Below are 23444 nucleotides of genomic sequence, written 5' to 3' on the forward strand. Positions count from 1 at the left end.
CGGAGCGGTGAGATGGCGTCCAAGGGTCGAGGGGGAGGGAAACCGGTTCCGGAGAGCGGGTCCCAGGGGGACGATGGTGCCATTCTGCCCGCTGGCGGCAGGAGATCGCCCCCTATCAAAGCGGATTTGCAAAGTGTGTTGGTCACTAGTGTCCTGAATTTGGAGAGGCTGGAGGTGGACCTGTACAGGTAGGTCAGGCCGTACGTGTGTTCATCAATAACCTGATCTGTTGGTCAATTCCTAGCCAGTACCATTGAGTCCTGGCGTTTCTGCAGTATAGAAAGAGTCCATGTGGACTACGCCTCTTGTGCTACGGCTTTTCAAGTGCTCATCTGAACAGTTCTCAGGTGTATTGTGGGTCAATGCCTCTACTACCTTCTCAGGCAGTGAGTTCTAGACACTCCCAACCCTCTGGGTGAAAATCCGCAAACGCCTTTCAACACCTTGCTCCTCATCTGACAGCTGCTCTTCCTGGTTGTAGAAACCTCTACTGAGGGGAAAAGATCTCTTCCTCGTTAAGCCCCTCAGAACTTTGTATACCTCAATCGGGGGGTCCCACCTCTGCTGTAAGGAAAACAACCCCGGCCTAACCAGGAAAAACAAGCTCTGAGGAAAGGTCACCAGACCTGAAACGTTAACTCTTCTTTCCTTCATAGATGCTACCAGCTCCAGACCTGCTGAGTTTTTCCAGCAACTTTGTTTTTGTCCCAGTCTCTCCCTGATGCTGAATCACTCCAGCCAGGCAACAGCTGGGTGATCAAAAACAGAAGTTGCTGGATAAGCTCAGCAGGTGTGGTAGCATCTTTGAAGGGGAAAAAAAAATCAGAGTTAACGTTTTGGGCCAGCTGGGTGAATCTCCTATACATCCTCTTTGTTGAAATCACAACTTTGTTCTGGTGGGGGAGATAGTAGGAACTGCTGATGCTGGAGAATCTGAGATAACACGGTGTGAAGCTGGATGAACACCGGGCCAAGCAGCATCAGATGCTCTCTTGTTCTGGTGGGATGACCACTTTTTTAAGCCCTGGCCTAAATGTTTCTACAGTTCCATCAAAACCTCCTTGACTTCAATGCCTTGACAAATAAAGACAAGAATGCTGCCTTAACCACCTGATTTGTGTGATCTGCTGCCTTCAAGGATCTAAGAATATGTATACCAAGGTCCATCTCGTCTTTTACAATTAAACATGGACTTCTTTGCATTGTTAGGCCTCTCAAAATGCATTACCTCTTTCAAGATTAAATTCCATTTGCCTTTATTCAGCCTGTCTAGGGCAGCAGGGTGGTTAGCACTGCAGCCTGACAGCACCAGGGACCTGGGTTCAAGTCCAGCCTCAGGTAACTGCCCATGCGGAGTTTGCACATTCTCCCTGTGTCTGCGTGGGTTTCGTCCGGGTGCTCTGATTTCCTCCGACAGTCCAAAGGATGTGCAGCCTAGGTGGATTGGCCATGCTAAATTGCCCGTAGTATTCAGGGGTGTGTGGATTATCGGGGGATGGGCCTGGGTGGGATGCTTCAAGAGGCAGCGTGGACTTGTTGGGCCAAAGGGCCTGTTTCCACACTAAAGGCAATCTAATCTAATCTATATCAAACTGAGCCTAAGAATTTCCTCGTTATTTTCACACCACCAATTTTTGTATCACCTCTGAACTTGCTGATCATTACCATCGACATTCATGTCTAGATCACTAATCTGATCACCACACTGCAAACAGCAGAAACTCGGCACCAAACCCTGTGATTTGCTGTTGCACACGGGCTACCAGACGCAACAATACCCTTTGATCATCATTCTCTATTTCCTGCTACTTATCCAATTTTGGCTGTAATTTGCCAAATTGTACTGGATCCCATGGGGTCTTGGATTTAAAACCCCAGTCTGCCATGTTTAAACTTTTTCAAAAGCCTTACTGAAGTTCGTGTAAATTACACAAAAGGCACAACCCTTATCTAAGCACCTAGTCAGTCCACAAAATTCAAAGATGGTGTCATGATCTCCCTGTAACAAAACAATGCTGAATTTGCCTGATTAATCCATCCTGCTTCAAGTGAAGAATAATTCTGTATCTTAGTTTTTTTTTCCAATAGTTTCTTTGCCACTGATGTTAGACTCACTGACCTGTAGTTTTCTGGTTTATCCATGCTACACTTCTTGAATATCAGTACCGCATTGGCTGTGCTACAGTCTTCTGGTATCCCTCCAGTGGATTTGAGAATTCTGCCAGTGTCCCAACAATCTCCTCCCCAGCCTTCTGTGGTAATGAATAACCTCGGGATATATTCACATTCAAGCCTGCTAAAACTGCTAATATCTCCTCCCTCCTGATGCTAAGTTGCTCAAATATATCACTGTCCCCTCCCTGATTTCTGGACTTACATCAACATTCTGTACAGTGAATGGAGGTGTTAAGTACTCATTTAAAACATTAGGTATGTCTTCTGGCTCCACACACCCATTGCTACTTTGGCACCTGCTGAATCCTATTCTTTGGTTAGCCTCTTGACCTTAAAATATTTACAAAATTTCTTTGCGTTTTCTTAAATGTTATTTGCCAGTGTTATTTCATGAATCTTTTTCAATCCAAATTTTTTTTAAGCAATCCCCTGCACTTTTTATACCCCTATCCACTGTTTGAACCCTGGTATCTGCAACAAGCTTCCTTTTCTTTTAACCCTTATCCAATCCTGTGCATAGATAACAAAGGTGCAGAGCTGGATGAACACAGCATGCCAAGCAGCATCAGAGGACCAGGACTCTAATCCTGTACATCCTTTGTCATCCAGGTTCTCTGCACCTGTTGTTCCCACAGTTCCCTTTTATAGGGACATGCTCCTTTGAATCTTGACTACATTTGTACTACTTCTAGATTGAATGGTAGTTCTTCTGTACCTATTTGCAACCACCATCCACCCCACTCCCAAAAATCTAAAATGTAGTTGATTATTCTGAGATAGTGTTGCCTAGTACAGTTGTATCTCTCATTGAGTATAGGCAAAGCTTCTAGGTATCCAGGCTGAGAGAACATCTAAGTCAAGGCTATGTTACCAGTTGTGCTATCCTTAAATTGTGCTGAATAAATTGTGAATTCATAAACTAAAGAAATGAGGATTTTGTTAAATGAATGGGTAAACTGATAGTACAATACAATACCAATATGATTGTACTGTATTTTGTTTAGAGGTAAGCAAGCATGTCATGAAGATTGAAAGAGGAGGGAGACCTGTATTATTAAGTACAGAATACGAGGAAAGAGAAATGCATTGTGTGTAGGAAAGGATGATTTTCAAACATTGAAATCATGTCAGCCAGAAGTTAACTCTGAATCTGTTGGCTTAGCCATGACTTGAGAGTTGTTGACCTAAGTTACATGTGCCAGAATTGGGAAATTACATTTTTGAATGAAGGAATTAGGCAGTTTTATTTTATCTTGCTGTTTTCAGCAATTTTGCAGTCAATGGCTATTATTAACTCTGCAGACATTTGGTTCACACCTGATTAAGGCCATCAAAATTGTAGGATAAGGCAAATTATATAGTAGGGTAAATTGAACAAGTTATAGTTCAGTTTGCCAAACCATAATTGTTTTGTTTATTGAATTTCCAAATCACCTGCAAAGAAATTAATGTTTTCAAAAAACAACCAGTGAAACACATTGGAAGTTGGACTGGTGCTTTTCTGGCAGCATTTCATCCTGTGAGTTGGTAGGATGCCTTTGTGCCTTGGTAGCTTCCTGTCAGTGCAACTAAAGTGCCTCTCCAGGATGGATACCTGGGCAGATGTCACAGAGGTCTTGAGCTGCTCAAACATTGCGCACCCTATCAACGTTGAGGTTTAAAGGAATGCAGGGTGAAGAAAAATGCAAGTCAAGTAGACAGATGAGATTTTCGATGATAAGTTATTAAAAATGAGAATAATTTTATAAACTGAGGAAGCTGAAAAAAAATTAAAATCAGTGGCGAATGAAAATGAAAAATCTGGTAGAGAAAAATACAATTGAAATTGATGCAGATTTCTTACAGTTCATTTTTGACAGGGCTGTGAATCAAACTGTTTGGGCCTGAAGTCTGATACAATTTAAGCTATGATTGAATTGCCCAAACTTTTTTTAAAAAGGTAGCTTGTGGAAATATCCTTATTACCACAAAATAATGTGTCTGTGGTGAATTGTAAATTGCGGTATGCCATGATCTTTTCAAAAGCCAAAAATTGTTTCATTATTTTATATTTAAAATTCTGATTGAATCACATACATAGCATCTTTTTTTTCAAAAGAGGAACACACCAATGGATCCCGAGGACTCGCATGTTATTTGGTGGACAGATTGTTGGTCAGGCACTGGTAGCTGCTGCAATGTCTGTACCTGAAAATGTTTTTGCTCATTCATTGCACTGTTACTTTGTTCGAGCAGGTAAGATGTAAATTTTTGCACTGCTTGGTTTTGTTTCCTCTTGAGCTTCAACTTTTGTAGCATTTTATGTTGCATCAGAAACTCAGCCCCCTAATTGGCTGCATTTATATGAAAATTCTTTTTGAACAGATATGCAGATCATTTGTACAGATGTTACCTTCTCCTATAATGTGAGCAGTGGCCTATTTCATATTATTGGTGTCATGAAGAGAGAGATTTGCACTTTAGTTCACTTCTTCATTGAAATTCAGATTCCAATGTTTTTGATTTTGTAGATCAATTTAGTTTTGTAAGTTTTTGATTTTGGACTGAAATAGGAAAAAGACTGCTCTAAAAACAAAGGTTTTGAAAATGGTTAACACATTTTTTGTTTTAGAAAAGTTACCTGATGCTCAGTGTAAGTGCTGTTCTAACTCTGACTTTTCCGATTAATTTACTATTCTCTACTGGTGTTATCTGTCTGTCCAAGCATTTTCTGAACTCTAGTATTCTCTAATATTTTTCCTTGGTTTCTACACTCCTGCCAAGTTAATTTAAAGCCTTCCCAAAGCACTAGCAAATGTTCTACAAGGAACTATGTCTCATTTCTGATATAACAAGGTGTACAGCTGGATGAATACAGCAGGCCAAGCAGCATCAGAGGAGCAGGAAAGCTGAGGTTTTGGGTCTAGACCCGAAACGTCAGCTTTCCTGCTCCTCTGATGCTGCTAAGCCTGTCGTGTTCATCCAGCTGTACACCCTGTTATATCAGATTCTCCAGCATTGGGAGTTCCTACTATCTACGTCCCATTTCTGTTCTTGTGTAACCTGTCTGGCTTGTACAGGTGAGGAGGGTGCTCCTGAGATGCTGCTTGGCCTGCTGTGTTCATCCAGCTTCACACTTTGTTATCTTGGCTTGTACAGGTGCTGTTTTCCCCAGAACCAATCCTAGTGTTGCAGGAATGTAAAGCCCATCCTCCTGAATGAACTTTGTAGCCACTCATTCATTTGATTTATCATTCTATTTTTATATTCACTTGCATGTTGCATTGGGGTTAGTCCAGAGATGACTACATTTGAGGTCTGACTTGCTAACTTTCTACCAGATTCCCTAAATTCTGGGTGGAGGACTAAATTAACCATTCCTGCCCTCCCGGCTGGTTATCCCCTCCAGATATCCTGCCCTGATCTGTGGCATCCTTGACCAGAGAGGGAGCATTCCATCCTAGAGTTACATCAGAGGCCACAAATGCTCATCTGTTCCTGTAACTGACAAATTCCCTTGCACTATTGCTCTTCCTTTTTCCCTTCCCTCACTTAAAGCCAAATATACTCATGCTGTATGAAATGGAGTCTGTTTTTTGCATCCTAATTATGATGCGTGCAAGATGAAACGTTTCAACTTCAAGTCTCCTTTTCACATTATTTAGGATTTGCATGCAAACTGTAACATAGAACACTGGATGGGGATAATACAAATGTCTCCATCTTCTCTTGGCATTTGATAGCTATGTCACGTAGTGATTGAAATTGTCAGTCATCTGAAAGGTACTATCCAAAACAAGTGGTAATTTTCACCTAAGCGTGGTTATTTTGAACCTTTTTGTTTGTTGTAAGTGGTGTGTACGACATGACTAAAATTATCTTTGAGTATTTCTGTGTTGGTATTAGAAGCCCTATCCTTCCTTGCCTGGTCTAAAAAAAACATTTTAACCACTTTTCACCTGCAAGTAAGTGGTGCTGAAACATCATATCATGATTAAGTAATGCCCCATATTGCACATGAAGACTTTGTTACTGAACATCATATGTGTAAAATAAAACAGATTTTGAAAGTGCACACAAGTCTATTGATAATTGAAAGGGGAAAACAGGCTAGGATTTCAGATGGGGGCTGTTCTCTCAAACATACCCTCATTTACTATTTTAACAGAATCATAAAGAAGACAAGTTTTAAACGTATTGGTGAATCTATCCACTGCAAATTGCACCCAAGTGTAGTAATCAGTTATGTCAAGAGAGTTGACATTTTTTTGTACCTCTTGTATTTTACTGTAATGCATCAAACAATGTGGCCATAGCCCCTAGCGTTGTGTTTTGATCTCACTGCAGGTGATCCCGATGTGCCAGTTGTATACAGAGTGGATCGTACTCGAGACGGGAAAAGCTTTTCTGTTCGTTCAGTGAAAGCCATCCAGCATGGGCACCCAATTCTAATTTGCCAGGCTTCTTTCCAGAAGAAAATGGAGAGCCCAATTCAGCACCAGTTTACCATGCCGGTGGTTCCTGTCCCTGAAAATGTATTGACCCAAGAGGAACTCATTGAAAAATACTTGAGGTATAGTAGTTGACTAGAATTGAGATAAGGCGTGTGCATTATTATTTCAGAATATCCTGTCAAATCTATAACGTGCTTTGTACAGCCCAAAGTACAGTGTTTTAAAGAGAATTTATGTTAGGTAGACAGCATTTTACGAGCTCTTCCAAAACCTTTATCTGTATGTAAAGCTGTTCTAAAGTAGTTTTTCTTTGCACTGGTGACAGTTGTGTTTTCATATAGCGTTTCAGCTTACTGCAAATTGATGCAGTTTATCAGGAAGGCATTTCAATTTGTTTCAAGTAATGTCTTATAAAAATGTTTTTTGTTATGCATCATAATAGTTATTCACAAATACAAATACTGCATTGCAGTGTAATCTGCAGAATGTGAAGTGTTTTGAGACACTGGAAATATATGACAAGTTGCTGTATAAATGCAGCTCAATCACAAAAGCAACAAGTAACTGGTGGGGTAGTAGGAACTGCGGATGCTGGAGTCTAAGATAACAAGTTGTAGAGCTGGATGAACACAGCAGGCCAGGCTGGATGAGCAGGAATGCTGATATTTGGGGCCTGGACCCTCCTTCAGAAATAGGGGAGGCAAAGGGGACTCTGAAATAAGTAGAGAGAGGGGGAGACAATGATGGAAGCTGGATAAAGGAGCAGATAGGTGGAGAGAAGATCGACAGGTCAAGGAGGTGGGGATGGAGCCAGTAAAGGCGAGTGTAGGTAGGGAGATGGGATGGTGGTTGGTCAGTAAATGATGGAATTTTTTGGTTCTTGGTATCTGAAGAGTATTTGTTAGCCTGGCCACGAGGAGAATGGCCTGCATTCCGAAAAGTGCCATGTGTGTTCACTTGGAGAACAAAGTGGACTCTGATTTCACATCAGTCAGGAAAATCTCCAAACGGCAACACACCACTCAGTCACTTTGCACTGAATTATTAGTATAGGTTATTTGCTTATATTGCTAGATTTAGGCATGATTCAACAACTTTCTGACTTGAAGATGCTGCTACTGAATCAGGGTCAGTGCCATTAAGTATTATAAGTTAAACCAATTATTGTGCTGCTCTACTGTTAATAGATCTGCATTTTGTATTTTATTTTATTTTTGATGAAAGCAGTGCAAACTGAATGACTTCCTATCATGTTCTCCTTATTTTAGGAATGCCTTGTGACTGCATTGTTTTCTTTTATTTTGTTTTGATTTGTTTTCCTCATTTTTAGAGATCCAGATTTAACAGGAAATTATAAAATAGGTCTGACGAAAATGTTAGCTGAAGAGGTTCCAATTGAAATCAAACCCATAAATCCACCAGATTACTACAGACGTATACCCACGGAGCCTGTACAGAGGTTTTGGGTCCGAGCACGTGGCTACATAGGTAGGATTCAAAATTTACTTTCGAAGTGTTTTCTGCTTGCATGAGTTGGAAGGGTAAAATGGACTTTTTCTTTTAAAATGTGCTTATATTCGAGTTGTTTGTAAGAAGTCTAATTTGCTGGATACCAAATTTGAGTGAAAGTCAGATGGTGAGATTGAGTGATGCTTCTCGCTGTGTCATGAGGCCCATCTGTATGAGGTGCAGTTAATGAAAATCATCAACAATGAGGCAGGACATGAAGCGGTATCATGTATACCCATAAAAACTATACAGCATTGAAAAACCGAATACAGTCAGAATCCATGATTTAATTATCACTCTGATTCTCTTGTAGTAAATGAGTCTGCTTCTCATTACTGATCCACTTTAAACTATTGTCGTATGGAAACTGTCTTGGTTAAGTTTGAGGATCACCACCTATGTATCTATTATAGAATTTTCTTTCTTCCTAGACCAGTAGTTTGACTAGTTGATTCAGCATCTTAACTGATGTGTCTATATAATTAGGGCAAGATGCAACACTGCTGTACTCATATCCTGTTTCAATAAAGGCTAATATTCCGTAGCCTTCGTAATAGCTTGCTACACTTACCTGTAAGCTTTCATTGACTTGGCTGATAAGGACACCTGGGTCTCTTGAGTCGCATTTCCCCTCTGGCAATCCATATTACTCATTCGTGAGGCATTCTGATCACAGGGTCTCCTACCTGTCTCTGAGATCACTGCTCTACCACTATTGACTTAGGAACCAGAGAAAGACATTCAGCCTGTTAAGTCTATCTCACCATTCAGTATGGCTGTGCCTGATTGGACAGTTCAATGCCTTTTACACACACCACTCCCATACCCCTGTATGTCACTGGTAATCAGAAACCTATCAATCTGTACTGCAAACCTACTCAAATTGAGCTTCCACAGCCCCCGCTGGCAGAGAATTGCAAAGATTCACAACACTGAGTAAAAAATTTCTCTTCATCTTGGACCTAAGTGGCATTCCCTTTTTTATATTTTGCCCGTGGATTTTAGATGCCCAGCCCACGAGGAGAGAAAATGCTATTACTCTGTCTATCCCTTCTAAATATTTGGTAGGTTTCAGTGAGGACACCGGCATTCTTCAGATTTTCTAGAGCATACAGGCCCAGTTAGCACACATTTTCTCCTACTATCTGAGAGCAAGTTTGGTGAACCTTAAATGTAATTGAGGGAGTGCAATGATATTTTACTTGGGATAAGGTGACTAAAACTGCACATTGTACTCCAGGTGCAGTCTAGTCATGCTGCTATATAATTAGGGCAAGATGCAACACTGCTGTACTCATATCCTGTTTCAATAAAGGCTAATATTCTGTAGCCTTCGTAATAGCTTGCTACACTTACCTGTAAGCTTTCATTGACTTGGCTGATAAGGACACCTGGGTCTCTTAAACTTTTCAACTTCTTACCGTTGTTTCTCTTCCACTAAAATGGATAATCTCTCATTTTTTCCCATGCTTATATTCCACCTGCCATGTTCTTGACCAGACATTAAGCCTATCCAAATTCTCCTGAAATGTTTTAAATTGTCTTTGCAACCCCTTTAGTCCTCAGATTCAAGTCATAGAAATAAACTGTGAACAGCTGGGGCCCAAGTATTGATACTTGCAGTAACCCACTCGTCACAGCCTTCCAATGAGGGAATGCCTCATTTATTCCTATTGCTTCTGTCTGTTAGCTCACTGTTAATCTATGCCAGTATAACACCTCCTCACCTGTGTGCTTTTAGTTCTTTTGTTAAACCAGTCTCTTGTGGGGGACTTTATCAAAATATACTTGATTTTGTCCTTGGTCTGTGGAAAGGCTGGGATGAAATCCACTTGTGACAATGAGAAATCTGAACTGATTCTGTGCAGTGCGATATGACAATTTCAGGATGGATTTTGCCAAGAGGGGGTGCTATTGTTGTCTTACTGGTGAATGCTTGTGCAGACTAAGTACTATAACTTTAGTGCACTAGATAGAACAGCTTGATGTTCTAAGTTTCTGAATTTAGCCAGTGTTTTGATTACCACAGTATGTAATTGCATAGTATTGGCAAAAAAACTCCTTCAATTAAAGGAATGGATGCAGAATTGATTAAGAAACACTGTTTTAGAGTCATACAGCACGGAAACGGACCCTTCGGTCCAACTTGTCCATGCTGACCAGTTGTCTTAAATTGATCTAGTTCTGTTTGCCAGCATTTGGCCTGTATCTCTCTAAGTCCTTCCTATTCATGTATGCATCCAGATGTCTTTTAAATGTTGTACCAGCCTCCACCACTTCCTCTGACCGTTCATTCTGTACATGCACCGCACTCTGTGTGGAAATGTTGCCCATTGGGTCCTTTTTAAATCTTAAACCTATGTCATTTGGGTTTGGACGCCCTTACCCTGAGAAAAAGACTTTGGTTTATCCTTGCCCTTTGTGATTTTATAACCCTCCAAAAGATCACTTCTCCCCAGAAAATAGCTCCAGACTGTTCAGCCTGTCCCGACTGCTCAAACCCTCCAATCCTAGCGACATCCTTATAATTGCAATTGGTCATTTTTCAAATTTGAGGGAAGCACGTTGTAATGCTCAATCAGAGATGGTATTAGTATCATTGTTCATTTTGACGTGGGTTAATAACCTGAGCTTGAAGATAATTTCAAAGGTTGAAAATCAGTAATAGACTATAGGATGAGACAACTCAGTATGGAGCTGGAGGAACACGGCAGGCCAGGTGGCATCAGAGGAGCAGGAAAGTTGAAATTTTGGGTCAGGACCCTTCAGAAATGAGTGAAGCGTCACCTTCCCCAGCCCCACTCCTCCCTCTTCTTAATTTCCCAGCTCCCTTCCCCCCTCCCGTTTCTAAAAAAGGGTCCCAACCCAAAATATCAGCTTCTCTGCTGCCTGGCCTGCCGTGTTCCTCCAGCTCCATACTGTGGCATCTGCCGTTCTTGCTATCTCTGATAGACAATAGGATGACTGATTCGTGCAGAGATTGCAAAGTGATATATTGTGATTAAAAACTGTAAGGAGAGGCAACATAAACTAAATTGTACAATTTTAAAGAGCAGGTAGCAGCATAAATCTGGTGACATGTATCTATAAAAGCTCAGCACACATGCTAGCCTAGCCACATCACATGAGTGAATAATGAAAAAAAATAGTGTTTGTGAAATCTTTTATCTTTTGGAATTGAAATTACACTAAAGTGGCTTTAAATATTAACAAGTATAGTGCCTCAGTGAAACTGAATGCAAATAGAAAAGGGGAAGGGATAAATGTCCTCCTCCCCTTTGAGACAAAATTGGCCAACCAGAATGTGCATTGTTTTGTGATGTGTTGGGAGCTGTTGAGTTCCAGGCAATGCTGTTGTGACATGACTGGGATGTATTAAATATTGGCCATGCTGGTGCTCTCAAAAACCCTATCCCATGGGCAAGACAACAATGTCTCTGGTTTCATTGCCATTGCCAGAAAAGCACCTTGTGATTTGCCCACTGTCTTACATGTGAGGTGCTCTGATTTTGAGCAGGTTTACCTTGAGGTAGTTGTAAAGGTGGTACTGCATTTTTCAAACGTTTGTGCTCTCTGTAAGGTACGTGGATACAGATTCTGTAACAACAGCTTTGGAAAGAGAATTAGATAAGTGCTTGAAGGGGACAAAACAAAAGTGTTGTGGGGAGACTGCATGGGTGTGACACTAATTAGACAATTCCAACAAAGAGGTAGAGTATGCACTGTAGATCAAATGATCTTCTCTTTTTTCTTTTTTGTCTGAATAGGTTAAAGCTATCAATTTGCATTCCACAGAGTTGCACAGTTACTGAGACTGCATTAGATTTGTTGCCTGTTTGGAATAATATTGTCTCACCTTTAGGCACATAGTATTTCTCAAATCACAAACCAGAGAGTTGTGTGTAATTCTAGTTGGTCACTGGGATAGTGAAGGAGTGGTACATTGGTGGAGCTGCTTCATCTTTAAATGAGATGTTCAGATTTTGAGCTAGATGTTTGTAGTAAAGATGTGAGGGTTGAGTTGAGATCCCGCAGGCTCACCACCTTCCAAAAATAAAGCCTGTCAGCTGTAGCATTGTGTTTTTGAGGCAGCAGGGAGGTGTGTGTGTTTGTGTGTGTGAGTGAGTGAGATACCTTGACCATATGTTTCGGAGGTGGCTGTAAGGTAGCAATGGAAATGGACAAAGTGGGAGACTGGCAGACTGCAACATCAGTCTGTGTTTGCTGTGACAACAGGCCATGTTTTAATGACAAATGTCAAGCCCATAATCCTCCTCAAAGTTGTTTTTGTGCTCACTGATAGCTACTGTTGGAGCCACCGACCCAATATCCACTGTGAACAGAACACAAAATGAAAATAATAAACTTTTTTAAACACTCATTGCGAAGCAAAACAAAAGAGCGTTCAGGTAGACAGGATTGTTATAACGTCCTACAACATCAGTCATGGATAGAGGTGGACAATTAACTAATGACAAGACATAACTCCACTTATATTCTCATCCTCAATGATGGGGAAACCCAGCACATACGTGCAAAAAAATAAGGCTGAAGCATTTGCAGCAATCTTCAGCCACAAGAGCCAAATGGTGATGTGCCTCTGTCTTCTGCAGCCCCCAGCATCATAAATGCAACCAATTCTGATTTACTCCATGTGATTTCAAGAAAGGGCTGGACACTGGATATCACAAAGGCAGTGGACTCTGGTAACATTCTAGCACCCTCAGCTAAGCTGTCCAGTATAGCCACAATACCGCTATCTACGTGACAGTATTGCCCAGGAATGCCTTGTACACAAAAAGCAGAATAAATCTGACCCAGCCAAGAACCACTCCCATCAGTTTACTCTTGATCATCAATAAAGGGTGCTCAGCTGAACGTTAAAGATCCCAAAGATCCATCTGAACAAGAGCTCCAGAGTTCTCCTCCTGTTCGGGCCAATTTTCTTCCCTCAACCAAAACCAAGATAACAATTTAACTTTTATTCTTCTCTTTGCTTGTGAGATTTTGCTGCATAAATTGACTTCCATCTTTGCCTACAGAACAAGCTTTTGAAAAGTAGTTGGTTGTTTAGTACTGTGAGCATGTGAAAGATTCTGTTTAAGTGTAAACTGTTTCTACTTTGTATGCTTTCTAAAACGCCAACTCACTGATACAAAAATACATAGTTGTTTTAACTGTTTAACAGGTGACGGGAACATGAAATTACATTGTTGCGTTGCTGCCTACATTTCTGACTATTCCTTCCTGACAACTGCATTACTGCCTCATCTGAACTATAGGGTAAAGTTCATGGCATCCCTGGACCACTCCATGTGGTTTCATGCCCCATTCCGGTCTGACGAGTGGATGTTATACGAATGTGAGAGTCCTTGGTCTGGTGAGTTTCCATGTTTTATTTTATCATTTCATTTTCACAGAGCTGGATGGGAATGATTCATTAACTACTTAAAGTTTATCAAAATAATCTTCTGGGGGTGGGTGTAAAATAGCAGTGAATGCACTTCACATGTGCAAGAACATTACCAACTTTAGTGAATTGAGACCAGCTTTGCGCGCACAGTTCCTTTACAGGATTAGTTCTTAATCTTCCTTAACCATGTTGTTAAGAAAGGCTGCATTTGCTGACATTTCAACTGTTGGGGGCATGCCCATTGAATATGCAGTAGTAGTCTGTAGTATCTCTCTTTTTTCACAAACAGCTACTTCAGTTACCCACATTACCAATTTTAATCTCACCTACAGTTCTGTCACCACCCAGTTTTAAAAAGAAATGACTGTTTCAATTGTTGCCCTCCACGTGAGATTTTTAATTTTCATTGCATGCTAGTTGATTGCTGCCGTACTCTGCCTCACATGATGTTTTGCTCACCACCCAATTTGTGTCTCATTTCACCATCTTGCATCCAGCCCTTGAGCCTCATTGACCTATGTCTGGGATGAAGTGACAAGGGGGTCATTAAGGGGAAGGAGTAAGGCAGCAAAAATTGGGACACAGCAATGACATTAGTGATTGACTTTCTCATGCAGTGCAGTGGCAGGAGATTATCTAGCTGAGACAAGTGCTACACAGAGGCTGGATGATTCCTTTGCCACATAGATTGAAGGCTGAACATTACTTTTGCTTCTCCTAGCAATTGCTCCTTAGAAATAGACTGGAGCAGGGATTTGTCCAACCTGTTTGCTGTGCAATCTAAATGTGGCTGTGATTTTCAGCTTTTCCTTGTTGGAGCTGCAAGGACAACTATATGAAGGCATTCACAGGGAGGCCTGTCCTAATCTCTGATCATCAGTGGCATGTCGTACAGGATAACAGTGCAGAATACAAAATAGTGGACACATTAGCAACCAAAAATTTTGATTGAGATTAGGTCACAAATTCTATACCTTCTGACATCCAGAGCTCCCTGTGGGAGAGTATAGGATGGTGACGAGACAGAGGAATTTATCTTTTGGTGCTTGAAATTCTAATAATAGTGGCATCAGGTTATTTTTGTAATCTTACAGCTCATGATCTCGCTTTGTCTATAGGTGACTGCAGAGGTCTGGTACAGGGTCGTCTCTGGAAGCAGAATGGAGTCTTAGCTGTTTCTTGTGCTCAAGAGGGAGTATTTTATGTGAAGCCAGCAGCCAACAGAAGCAAGTTGTGACTAAAATGGCTAATTGCCAGTTAACCTACCTGCAACTTTTTTAGCATGTATTTGCCAACATTTTGTCTAATTTGTCAAGAGATAATACCTGTAATATGGTAAACCCTATTTATTGTCTGAAGATTTTCCAGTAATTCCTATACATACAAGAAAAAAATCTATGTAAAATAGTTTTATAAAATAGAAGTAACAGACCGGAGAGACTCAGCAGCTCTGTTGTCTTCTTTGGAGTTCCAAAGAACAACATGCAGGGCTCAATGGTAAATCTTCCGTCTGCCTGTCTCTCTGCGCGCGCGCGCACACACACACACACACACACACACCACCACATCTTAGATTCTGGCAAACCTGTTGAGTTTGCATCTGTTGAATTTTTTTTGGTAGATGCCCAGCATTTTTTGCTTTTACCTACCTCTGATTGAGATTTTGGCCATCTGCCCAGGCATCTCAAATGTAACTTGGTGTTGTCTCTTGTTTTGTGTTCCCTGTGAAGTACTTGGGATGTTTCATTATGTTAAGGGTCCAAATAAATGCAAACTGTTATCACCAAGGGCCAGTCAGTCTTGCAACATTTCAATGCAGCTGGAACAGTTGCATACGTCAAGTGCTGAGCCTTTACCAGTTCTCGGATGCATTGCTGAAATGTGAGACTGTCAGTGCTTTGTAAATGAAGAAACCTTCCCCAAACTACACAATCCAGAAGAGCTTTCTCAAATCTAGCACTTGCTCTGGAGTTAAACATGTAAATTTTTTGACTTTAAGTAACAAACTTATTACATCTGTGCCTCCCATGCCATTTTACAGGCAATTGTCTACATGGGATTTCCAACTTTTATTGCCATGTGCAGTCAACTAACAATTAAAGTAATCAGATGATTTGGGCAGCATGTAATGCACTTGTACATTCCAGTGTAAGAAAAAAATCCAAGAATTATGCAAAATGCAATTGTCATATTTTACTATAATCTATACTTTTGAAGGTGTTAGCTTACAGTGTTATGGCAAGCAGTTTGCCCTCCTGTACCTGTTAAATTACTGGTTCTTTGTGTTTCTCTAAGCTAGTTTGCTGTGGAAAATGTCATGTCCAAACCAAACCTGTTCCTTCTAATAATCACATGCATATTTTACAGCTGGCATCACAGGGAAGATAGGAATCCTGTATTTTCTTTCCATGCCTTTTTGTTGTTATTTGATCCCTTAACATAAGACCCCAACTGACCTTGGCTGAGACCTGCCAACTTTGCACAGGCCAAGAAGTGAAGTTTGCTCCGCACAGTGAGTATGACTTAACGTGCATACATTAATAAGCCTCCACCAGTTATGCTATGGGGTATTTCATTTTGTCAGATGTTATAGCATGTTTATTTTATGTTAATGCATTGATAGACACGATTCAACAATGATAGAATTTTTAAAAAAGTCAAATTTAAAATAAGAATCAAAGTCTTTCACTTCCAGAGGATTTAGGCAGCATGGATATCATATACTTGCATATTCCAGTGTATTTAAAACAAAATCCCAATGTTACACAATTCAATTTTTAAATTATTTTATTGAATCATGCCTGTGGTGGTTGTGGTTTTTGTACTTTTTATAAACAGTCAATGTGCTGTGTCAAATCTGAATGCTTAGATTATATCATGTATACAGCCTGTTTCTGATATATGCAGTTTCTATTAGATAGCTGTTGGCACAGAGAATATTTATTTTCTGCACAGACCCTCTTTTGTTTTTTGCATGACGCCGAGTGCTGCTGTTCTCACAAGGCATGTTTTGCATGCTCAATGGTGAGCTTGTTATTGGCATGATACAAGAACATCTGCAAGCGAGGACTTAAGTTAAATGGGATCAGAGTTGCTGCATTGGAAATCTTTCCTACTGTCCGAGTGCCTGTATCCTATAGTCAGGAAGAGTAGAAAATGCTGAGGGTAAGACCAGATGGCAGAAATGATCACAGTGGACAAAGAAAAATCAGCCAGTTCATCTCAGACCAATGTTATTGATCTGAATCAGATGCTGTAGCCACAAATGTCATCCAGGCCAGACCTTAGCATAGTCTGAAATACCCTAGAGGCAATGACAACAGCACTTTTTTTTTAATGTGCTGGTGCTAGCTTATTAAACTACTAATCCCTTTATAATACTTCAATAATTATTTTAATGTTGCGATTGAGGGATAATACCTCTGCCTTCCTCTTTTTGTTGTAATCCTCATTATCCACATTACCATTTGCCCTCTGGTATGGAAACAATCTTTTGTTTGCACTTTTAAAACCTTTCAAAACCCTTCTAGAATTTGAAAACTATGTATCAATTTCCTCCCTTCTATTTTCTGGATTGAATGGAGGAAGCGGAGAAGATATTTAGTTTTCACTTTCATTCATTACTCTCCATGTCCAAGGTTGAAGTACAACTTTCGTGACCATAGGATTTTACTATGTTTATGGGATGTTCTATACATTATCACCATCCTGAATGATGTGAGAGCCCAGTACAAGGTGGGCAAAAGATTCTTTTGAAGCATTCACAACAATTTTTAGCGAGGAGTGCCAAGTGGATGATCCATATTGGCCACCTCCTTGTGGTACCAGCGTCACAGATACCAGGCTTCATCCGATTTAGATTCATTCCATGAGCTATCCACAACAGTTTGAATACAGTGGATACTGTAAAGACTCTGGGACCTAACAATTTTCCAGCAATAGGAGAGAAGATTGTGCTCCACAAAAGGTCTAACCAAGCTGTTCCAATGCAACCATAATGCTGGCTTTGAACCAATGGTCTTACTTCCATGTTAAAAGATATAGGAATAGAAGTAGGCCTTCCAACTCATTCACCTTTTCCCAAGGTAGGCAAATCCAAAACTGGAGGATATGGGTTGAAGTTGAGAGGGAAAAAGATTAAGAGAGCCCTGAAGGGCAACTGTGTATGGAACGAGCTGCCAGAGGAGGCGGTGGAGGTGGGTACAACTGCAACATTTAAAAGACATCTTGATTGGCACATGAATAGGAAATGTTTAGAGTGAGATGGGCCAAATGTTGGCAAGTGGGATTAGATCAGGTTAGGATGTCTGGTTGGTGCTGATGAGTTGGACCAAAGAGCCTCTTTCTGTGGTGTACAATTCTATGATTCTTCTCTTCCAATCAATAAGTTCATGGCTGACCTGATAATCTCAATCTCAACCCCTAAGTCCTCGACCCTTGCTTCCTGTACTACTGAAACATAGATGTATTGCAGCCTTGAATATATTGACCAACACATTTTTTAAAGCACCCTGCAGTGATTAGAGGGTAGGAAGAAAAAAAAATCATGCCTTAAATGTGTGCCCCCTTAATCTTGATTATGCTATTCATTTCCAGCATCCCCACAGGGGGAAACAACCTTTCTGCATCTGTTCTGTCAAGACACTTTAGACTCTTTTATGTTTCAATATTTTTGCCTCTCACTCATCTAAATGTCAATGATTATGAGCCTAACCTACTCAGCCTCTCATAAGACTGTCCTTCTATACCCAAGATCAACCTCTTGAACTTCTTGACTACCTCCAAACCTAGTATGTCTTTGCTTGGATAAAGGGACCAAAAACTGTTCACTGTATTCCATGATGTGTTTTATATAGTTTTAGCATAATCCTTCTATTTTCATACTCCACGGTTTTTCTATCAAAAGGGAAATATTCCACTTGCCTTCCTTATTACCCATTGAACTTAGAAGCTAGCTTTTTATGGTTCATGCATAAGGACCTACAAATCTTTGTTCTGCAGCTTTCTGCAGTCTTTCTCTAATTAAATAATATTTAGTTCTTTTGTCTTCCAGTCAGTTATGTAACCTCACATTTTCCTACGTTATATTCCATCTGCTAAGATTCTGCCCACTCGGTTAAACAGGCTGTCTATTTCCCTCTGTAGGCTATTTCTCACCACTTGCCTTCCCACCTATTTATTGTCATCTGTAAACTTGGCAACAATCCTTTCACTTCTGTCGTCTAAGTCATAAATACACATTGTTCTTAATTGTGTCCATGATAATGATCCTGTGCCAATCCGGTAGTTATGAGTTGCTGTCCTTTATTCCCTCTTCTATTAGTTAGTCAGTCCTTTATCCAAACCATCCAGGATGAAGCAGCCTGCTTGATTGGTACCAACCTCCACCCCCTGTTTCTTTTACACTTGGAAGCAGCAGTACCATCTACAGGATATGCTGCAAAAATTCACCAAAGCTCTCTTGCACCTTCTAAACTTGTGCTCATTACCATCAAGAAGGATAAGGGCAACAGAACTTGAATGTGACTAGAACTGTATTCCTTTCCAAGCCACTCAGGATCCTGATTTGGTAATATAATGTTATTTCTTTGGTCACTGGATTAAAATTTTGAATCTCTCTCCTTAACTGTATTATGGGGGTACCTATTATCAGATTGACTGCAGAGGTTCAAAAAGCAGCTCACTACCACCTGAATGGCAACTAGGGACGTACAATAAATGCTAACCCAGCCAATGATGCCCACAACCCATGAATTAATTTTTAAAAGAAAATCTATTGACCTTTCCCAGTTGCCAGGAAGACAATTAAGAGCCAACCACATTGCAGTGGGTCTGGATTTACATGCAGATCAGACTAAGTGGAGATGACAGATTGCCTTCTCAAAAGGACATGAATAAACAAGTTTTTATTTCTTTCTTAGAAACAAGAGATGGTAGGTACATGTTCACCATTAGGTGTTCATTAGGCTACTTTTTCATTTTAATTCCAACTTCTTATTGAATTCAAATTTCACCATCTGCTATGGTGCGATTCAAACCCATGGCCCCCAGAATGTTAGCCTGGGATCCTGCATTACTAGCCTAGCTTCAATACTATGACACAACTCCCTCAAACACGAGTGTCTTCTGTCTCTCCTCCCTAACCTTGGCCCTGCAGCAGAAGAGGCAGAAATGGGTCTGAACATTATCCTCAATTTCAGTGTGAAGCTATTGTACTGTGCAGGAAGAGTCTATTTTGCCCACTTGCCTATACTGGCTCTTTAGGTGGGTTATTTAATTAGTTACACTCCTCTTCCTTCACAACACATTTTCCTTTTAAGTATAGTCAAAATTCTCTTCTGTAAGTTGCTACTACTTTTGCCAATTGCTTGGGGTACGTTTGTACCACATCTTTTGGCTATGTTACAGCTCTGGCTGGTTTGTTGTTGTTGTTAATAAATCTGCTTCCCCAACATTTGTTTTCCTTTTGGTTTGAGAAAGCCTGTACACTCTTGCAATCACAATGTAGAGGTTTGTGCCTTTCTCTGTCATTGAATCAGAGATTTGTGGGTGATTGAGTAGAGATATTTAAGAATTATGCAATGGGACCACATTTAACAATTGCAATACTTGAGAAAGTAAATTCAGAATTAATATAGGAAACAAAATTATCTTAAATGAACATTTAACGGCCTGGAACAACTTCATCCACTTTATTTTTATCACCTTTATACAAAGCACCATGCAGATATTGAATAGTGTATAAATCTATTTATTCAAAATGCAGATATCCAGATAAATTAATAGTTGGAGACATTAAATTCCAAACAAACTGACAAACAGTAAATAAATGTACAGAAAATACTGCATATGGGGTGATTAGTTACAGGTTTGGGTTGACTTCAGAGGTATATAAAATCATGAGGGGCATAGATAAGGTGAATAGCAAAGGTCACTTCCCTAAGGGGTATACTTCTAACGTGAGAGGAGGAAGATGTAAAAAGGATATGGAGATAGCTTTTTTACACAGTGGTTAGCATGTGGAATGAACTACCGGAAGTGGTGGATGCAGGTACGGTTACAACATTTAAAAGACATTTGGATAAAGGCATGAATAGGAAAGTTTTGGAGGAATATAGGCCAAACACAGGCAGGTGGGACGAGTTTAGTTTGGGAACACGATAGGTGTGGACTAGTTGGCTGGAAGTGCTGTTTCCGTGATGTATGACTCTAATAAATTTAGCACTGAGCAGAAAATCAATACACTGCAAAGTTCCAATTTGTACCTTATTAAAAAGTGAAGCAAGTTGTACTGTGTTTTAAGAAGAACATAATTATTTATATTCCAATAAAATAGAACTAATTGTTACTGATCAGTTATGCCATGTCTAATATAGCAAAATATCATTGAGTCCCTTTTACATAAATAATCACTCTACTGCATTTTATTAAAGTGCCTTTTATAATGGGATCTGTTTTGAATTTCCCTTAACATGCATACATTGATAAGACATGACCAAGTGTGATAAAACTAAAAGCAGACTGGAGAACATACATGTTTAAAACTCACTTGCTTGAAAATCACAAAATATTATTTATAGAAGGAAAAAAATTGCATTTATGCATCACGTCTTGACCACTCAAATTTAAAATTGTAGGGAAACATAGAGTTTGTACACAACAAGAACCAACGAACCATGAAATAAAGAATTTTTTTTTGTTGGTTGAAAGTTGGAGATTTTCCCTAGCAGTGCTAATGGGAACTTATATGCAACTCTTCACTGCCAACACCCAGCAAAATTGCAGTTTTGTTTGAAGCAACATTTTCAGAAACCCAAAAATCATTCCTGCTGTTAATAATTCAGATACTTGGTTGATGCTAAATGAAACATCTGCATCAGGATCTTTAACCAGAAAATAAAACCAGGAGATCTGAAACTAGCAGCACAGAAAAAGTAGTTGGAACACAAGTTGAATGTAGGGAAAGGAAATATCCTTGGGAGAGCAAAAACAAATTGTGTGCCAACAATTATTTAAATAAATCAAATGATCTAAACAATGGACAGAAAATTAGAGTGCAGTTTTGTTGAATCCATGCTTATTGCATTGAATGTAATGCAACAATGCTCGAAAATGTGACACCTGACTTTCAGTTTGTCTGAGAGACGTTAAAGTGGCCTGAATACTGGTTTTGAAATATTGAAAATGGGTCTACATCAAGGCATTTATGAAACCCAAAGATTGTAAGGCCTTCTGCAGGAAGCTAAGTCAGCACTTTGCAATTATGCAATGATGTGAATTCAATCTCTAGCAAAGCCTTTTTTTTAAAAATGCCTGAGTAGGAGGGAAGATTTTTGAAGTTTGCAGGTAGTTTGAAAAGCATGTTTATAATAATTTAGAACTTTGCCTGTGCACTGCAAGCATGAAAAGATTGCTATTTGGCAAGTGAAATCTTATATGCATTCAGATAAGTTCCAAGAAGTGCATTGTCACTGACATTGGTGTGAACTGAAGTGTCAGAAAATGGTTGTAATAAAACATTTTGAAGTAAATGACTATTGGCCATAGATGGTCTAAATAGTGCTTTTGCTTTTATACAGTAGCTGACAACATTTCAATTTCTGGACAGGCTTAAAGCAAGGGAACTGCCTCATGCTTCAATTAAATTTAGTGTCTCAAATACAAGAACAGAAAGTTTGTAAAAGTCCTAGGGATACAAATTGGGTGAAATTTGGAGGTTAACACACATACAGATCACTGAACTCCTTTGTCAAGTAGTTACTTCCCAGTGGGTACATTTTGAAACTCATCCCAGTAATGCCCTTCAATGAATTTCGTTAATTAATCAGCTAGACTTTAGAAAAACGGTGCTAGAAAGTAAAAATCAAAAATCATTTAAACATTTAACACAGATGGGACTGTGTTTAAAAAAAAAGTGATGAGACAATCAAGCGTTTGGTGGTGTAATCTGCAAGATACTGTAATCCAACTTTACTGTTACACAAAAAATACATTATTATTGCTGTTACAATGTTACATAAGGTTAATTAAAACACAAAACTATAATTACTAGCTAAAGAGACTTAATTTTAAAAAAAATCAGTGTTTCACTAGAAATAACAAACCTGAATTTCTGAAAGATCCTTTACTTTGGTTCAGTGACAGTTCTTCAGCAACTAAACTGCACACTGACTCGAGTGTGCTATTGGACCATTAGTGCAGGTCAGTCTAATCACGCTGAGATGTAGCAAACCATATGTTTAATTAGCACTTATTTGAAAATTTATTGCTAATCTAGGGTCTCCTAGTCAGTATCAGAAACTTCACATTGCAGAACTTTTTTTTAAACAAAATGTCTGTAACAAGACGTTCAATTTCCTTTTACTCTAATTTCAGAATATATGTTTGTCTGTTTCCTTAACATGCAAAGGAGACAAGAGGTTCCCGGAATCATGCATAAATACTTTAGGCTGAAATTAAGAACATGTGGGCTTGAAAAGTCTTGACCATTAAAGTGTCTAAAAGAATTTGGGGTATTATACAAGAGTCATCTTCTTATTCCAAAATGAGATTTGGACTGTTATCGCAGAAGAATTGGCCACAAATGATTTTCCAAGTTAAATTTTCACAATAATAGAATTTTAGTGTCTGGTATTAGCTGCTATGCTGAAAACGAATTGCATCTTTCAAAAGCTTTCATTATAGGAAAACATCACAAAAACAAGGCTAGTTACCTACACTAACTTAAAATAATGTTTGTCCATTAACATATACATTTCAGTCAGAAAACAGGACAATGGCCTTTAGGCACTAAGTTTAAATTGATAGGTTTCTTCTTTAACTGTGAATTAAACTGAAAATTATATGAATCTGAAGAACATAATGATTTGTAAAATACAGCATAGCTTTCTGTTATTCATTTAATAGTTGTTTAT

At 39.5% G+C, this 23444-nt stretch overlaps 1 protein-coding gene across 1 annotated transcript; it reads left to right on the forward strand.

Moving 5' to 3' along the window:
- acot8 (acyl-CoA thioesterase 8) lies at window positions 1–22796 on the forward strand. Its single transcript, XM_048550069.2, has 6 exons — window positions 1–188; window positions 4274–4410; window positions 6502–6727; window positions 7939–8096; window positions 13306–13497; window positions 14649–22796. Exons 1-6 carry the CDS (start codon window positions 13–15, stop codon window positions 14765–14767), a joined length of 1008 nt encoding a protein of 335 aa, XP_048406026.1. The 5' UTR covers window positions 1–12; the 3' UTR covers window positions 14768–22796.
- Window positions 22797–23444: the final 648 nt, after the last annotated feature.

The sequence above is a fragment of the Stegostoma tigrinum genome, chromosome 19 (genome assembly GCF_030684315.1).
Source record: "Stegostoma tigrinum isolate sSteTig4 chromosome 19, sSteTig4.hap1, whole genome shotgun sequence".
NCBI classification, from domain to species: Eukaryota; Metazoa; Chordata; class Chondrichthyes; order Orectolobiformes; family Stegostomatidae; genus Stegostoma; species Stegostoma tigrinum.

Bases quoted from the DNA above. Each gene is read 5' to 3' on its own strand.
- acot8 (XM_048550069.2), top strand. From the start codon at position 13: ATGGCGTCCAAGGGTCGAGGGGGAGGGAAACCGGTTCCGGAGAGCGGG. The intron at 189-4,273 runs GTAGGTCAGGCC...TTTTTTCAAAAG, and splicing joins CTGGAGGTGGACCTGTACAG to AGGAACACACCAATGGATCC. The intron at 8,097-13,305 runs GTAGGATTCAAA...ACTGTTTAACAG, and splicing joins CCGAGCACGTGGCTACATAG to GTGACGGGAACATGAAATTA.